The sequence below is a fragment of the Populus euphratica genome, unplaced genomic scaffold (genome assembly GCF_000495115.2).
Source record: "Populus euphratica unplaced genomic scaffold, PopEup_1.0 scaffold1767.1, whole genome shotgun sequence".
NCBI classification, from domain to species: domain Eukaryota; kingdom Viridiplantae; phylum Streptophyta; class Magnoliopsida; order Malpighiales; family Salicaceae; genus Populus; species Populus euphratica.
In genome coordinates this window covers 447-4500 of record NW_011501610.1, presented here as the reverse complement: position 1 = coordinate 4500, position 4054 = coordinate 447, and the positions used below count along the sequence as shown (strand labels likewise).

The 4054-nt window shown below is 31.3% G+C and overlaps 1 protein-coding gene across 1 annotated transcript; it reads left to right on the top strand.

Annotated features, from left to right (window-relative positions):
• Positions 1-2647: 2647 nt before the first annotated feature.
• Positions 2648-3403, top strand: LOC105118154 (probable leucine-rich repeat receptor-like serine/threonine-protein kinase At3g14840). The gene is made up of 2 exons (XM_011016040.1): positions 2648-2899; positions 3072-3403. The coding sequence occupies exons 1-2, from the start codon at positions 2809-2811 to the stop codon at positions 3248-3250; spliced, it is 270 nt and encodes an 89-aa protein (XP_011014342.1). The 5' UTR covers positions 2648-2808; the 3' UTR covers positions 3251-3403.
• Positions 3404-4054: the final 651 nt, after the last annotated feature.

Here is a 4054-nt window from a genome sequence, read left to right as displayed (position 1 = left end):
ATTTAACAGTAGTTGCCACACTTACTGATGAATTTACAAACAAATATATTCGGTCAATATTTCATACACTTACCAACAGCTTTATCAATGATTAGCATCCGTCAATAAATCACAATATCACCAATAATATAAATTTGTCAGTATATTTCAAGCGAGAATCTTTTTTTTTTTGTCTACCGATATAGCAATAAAATATTAAATCACCAACAAAAGAAAACCTGACGGACATAATCTGTCGGTGATGACTTTGCCTCTTGTAACAATCAACCCGTCTTTCTCATGATCTGATCTACTACTCCTCTTAACCTTTCATATGCCCCCATTAACTATTTAAAGGACTTAAACATATCAGGGGCTCTGATGAGGCGATTTTCACCTCCAAGTGTTACGTGGCAAAAACAAAGTGTGCTGTTTGTTCTCATTATGCAAGCTGCAAGAGTCATCCTTCAAAATATTTTAGAGCTTTCTCAAGTACCTTTTTTTTTTCCCTTGTAGGGAGGGCTTGGAGAGTTTGAACAAGTATACCTGAATGTTCATTCACATTCTTTTTTAAGATTTAAGTTGTTATATATATAATTCTCAATAAATATAATATGATAATAAAAAACTTGAAATTTATATAATAAATTGATCTTGAATCAGAACATATATTTTTTATAAAAAGTTAGGACAGTTAGGGTTTTACTTACTCATTTAAATTTATAAAATATACTTTTTAAAAGGTAAGGTTTTTTTTAACAAAAAAAAAAGAAAAAGTTGCTATATATATATATATATATATATATATTCTTAGATTCGTGGTTTGTGGTTACATTGTTGATTTGTAGTCAGAAGTTTCTCTTGAGATTGGGCTAGACTGCTTCTCTTCTTTTCATGTCAATGGGTGTTAAATTTTATTGCTACACTACTGTCTTTTTGTAATCCTGGCTCTTTATTTTCAACTCATCCGTGAAAGCTGATCCAGCTAGCGTGCTCAATTTTTATTTTGTTCTATTGAAATACAAATATTACATTTCCAGTTTCTCTTTGACACAATCAAAAGCAAAGCAGGAGACAAATTATTGTGAATCCTAAATTAATTTAATTTTCAGTTCCTATCGATTATTAGTCAAAGCAACATCCTTAGACCAATAGTAAAAATAACATGCCTTGTATTTTACCCTACCTTTGAAGTTTTGGTTGCTAATTAATCTGTTTGCTGGTATAAAGAAGAGAATTATTTGTTAATTTCAGTGTAATTGTCTAGAAAGGAGACCATGAAATCTTTTGTTTCACTTTTTTCTCTTTTGTCTCACACGCCACCTGACTTAATTGGTGCTGAGCCTGCTTCGTTGTGTTCTTCATCCTTTGAATTCTTCTATCTCTAGCTGGATATGTTTAATGAATTTGTATGGCTTTTGAAAGGGAATTAATGGCTTGCACAACCTAAACTCTTTGAAAAGCTTTTCTATTATGGAGGGTGCTGAATTTATCTCTTTTTATTTTTTCTAAGATTAACTTTTTAGTTCTATGGTTTGTTTATATATTTCCATGGTATGCCATTTTTTTCTTTTTGAACACTTTAACACTTGCCCTCTACCTTGACTACAGTTGCTTACGCATTTCTATGGCATCTACATGATTTTTCATGCACGTAATGTAATTTGGATTGCATTATCACACTTAATGCACTATTGTTTGATTTTGCGAATTGTGTAATTGACTATTTATCCATAACCACAGTAATTTATTGGAAGATTGCCTGCGGTATAGTGTCAACTACTTATCTAATACTAGCAATTATGATTAAGGAGTTCCAACAAAGAGCACGAATGTGAATGCTCTTATTATGTATTTGGTAACGTTGTATTAAAATAGTATATTTTTATAATAATTTTTAATTTTTAATATTAATACATCAAAATAATAAAAAAAATCTAAAAATATATCAAATTAATATATTTTCAAGTAAAAAAACAATTTTAAAAAATATTTTAAAAACAAAAGGCTAATAAACAAATACTTAGGCCCTCCAACAAAAGCTTTGAAGGACCATATTGCAAACAATTAATAGCCCAAATAAGAAAAAAAAAAAGGAATAATGTTCACACACTAAGTCAAATTAAAGGTATTGTCTTTAATCAAATTCCATTAAACATATTCAAAAAATTCAATTCAATGGGCTGAATCATAGCTGATTACTTCATCTCTTACAGAGTTTTTATGCAATGTTCGAAGTCTCAAAACCACCTCAAATTGTAATTTTGTAATAAAACGTTTTCTTAACAAGGGCACTTTGAATTTCTTCAGAGCCACCGACAAGAGGAAGTGTAATATACAAAGGATAAAAACATGTTACTAAACCACCAATTCAATCCAAAGTTTTAGATGATAGTAGTGAAGTATATATAAGCTGGTCATTCTCATTATCCAGAAATTTAATACTTCAATTATGTCAATTTGTTAATATATTTATAATTCAATTATTTTGTGCATATTTTTTCTTTTTAACTTATATGGCAACTCGTCAAGTTTGGGTTACACAATGAAAGTAATTCTCCTATTATATATAATAATGATATAAATTTAAATTATTAGAGCTCAAATTTACTTTATAAAAAAAAAAAAAAATAGCATGAACCATAGATAGTTGACTTGGTTTCTGTCACTTCTCGCTTAAAGCAAGCCTCTGTCTTTCTTTGTTTCCGTACTCCTTCCTTTCTTTCACACAAGATTCCAACTCCCGATATACTGTATCACAATTCTGTCCACTGTATACTCTCTCTCGAATGCGAAGACGTTAATACGTCCAGCTCCTTAACAATTATCATGTCCTTCTCGAGGCTTCTTTTTGCTTCACTCGTTGCCTTTAGTCTCGCAGCATTTGCTTCTGGGGCTACTCGTTTACCCGACGATGAAGGTATGTTCCAGGCAAGATTGGATCAGTGATTTTGGAGTTTTCTTGTTTTATATCATCTCGGTTGTTTCCCAACAATCATAGATATGGAGATGAAGCTCTTCAATAATTTAATTATATATCATTATTCTGGAAAATAATGAACCTTGTACTATATATATTTAAATTGTTACAGTTGAAGCTCTGCGTGACATAGCAAAGACAATAGGCAAGACAAATTGGAATTTCAGTGCTGATCCTTGTGGTGGTCAATGGGGTTGGGTTGATCCAAATCCGGTGAAAGGGAATGAAAACGCCGTATCCTGCAACTGCACCTTCTCAAATGGCACCATCTGCCATGTCATTAGCATGTAAGAAATCTCTCTCAAAGTACTCTTTTGTTAGAAGCTGCAGATGGCCCTTGATTAATCATCCCAAGCCAAACTCCACCCCTGTAGATATTTATCTTCATCCTCTTAACTACATGGTAATAGAGCATCACTACGATATACCAATAACTTTATATTTACTATATATTGATACAAACTTTAGAGAATTCTTCGAGGCTCTGCATATTTGATTCCAAAATCAGCCTTAAAAAGATAAATTACTAATGAAAATTGTGCATCTGCAAGTCATGTAGGATCGGTAATTTGAAATATTGAACTTGTTACACACACACACATTACACACAGAATAAGAATAAGATATTGAGATCCCAAGAATCAAGATGATGAATGTCAAGATTGAATATTGGTTATGGCACAAAAATTCCTTCCAATTTAAATTTCTTTTTAGAATAAGAAAACTAAATGCTAAATCAACTTTATAAATCAACCAACGTGGAGAAGTGTACTTAGTAGCCGCTTGTTCAGTGGCCCTTTGTTTCTGCTGTTGAAACTAGGTTTTATGATTTTATATTTTTCTGTATTCAAACTTGTTTTAATATATTAATGATGGAAATAATTTTTAAAAAATATAAAAATATTATTTTTAAATATTTTTAATTAAAAAATATTTTAAAAAATAACAAGTAACCCACCAACCACTGCCTCACAAGTCAAACATGTAACATGCTGTACGTGGGCATGTGGAACGAAGGCTGTGCAAAATCAGATTGTTAATTAAGACAAATGAGACACAAGACAAAGAAGAGGGCTGTCGATGTCGGCCCAGTGG

What these genes read in the sequence shown, in the direction of transcription:
- LOC105118154 (XM_011016040.1), top strand. Translation starts at nt 2,809, where the DNA reads ATGTCCTTCTCGAGGCTTCTTTTTGCTTCACTCGTTGCCTTTAGTCTC. An exon ending in TCGTTTACCCGACGATGAAG is followed by an intron (nt 2,900 to 3,071) that starts GTATGTTCCAGG and finishes AAATTGTTACAG; the next exon opens with TTGAAGCTCTGCGTGACATA.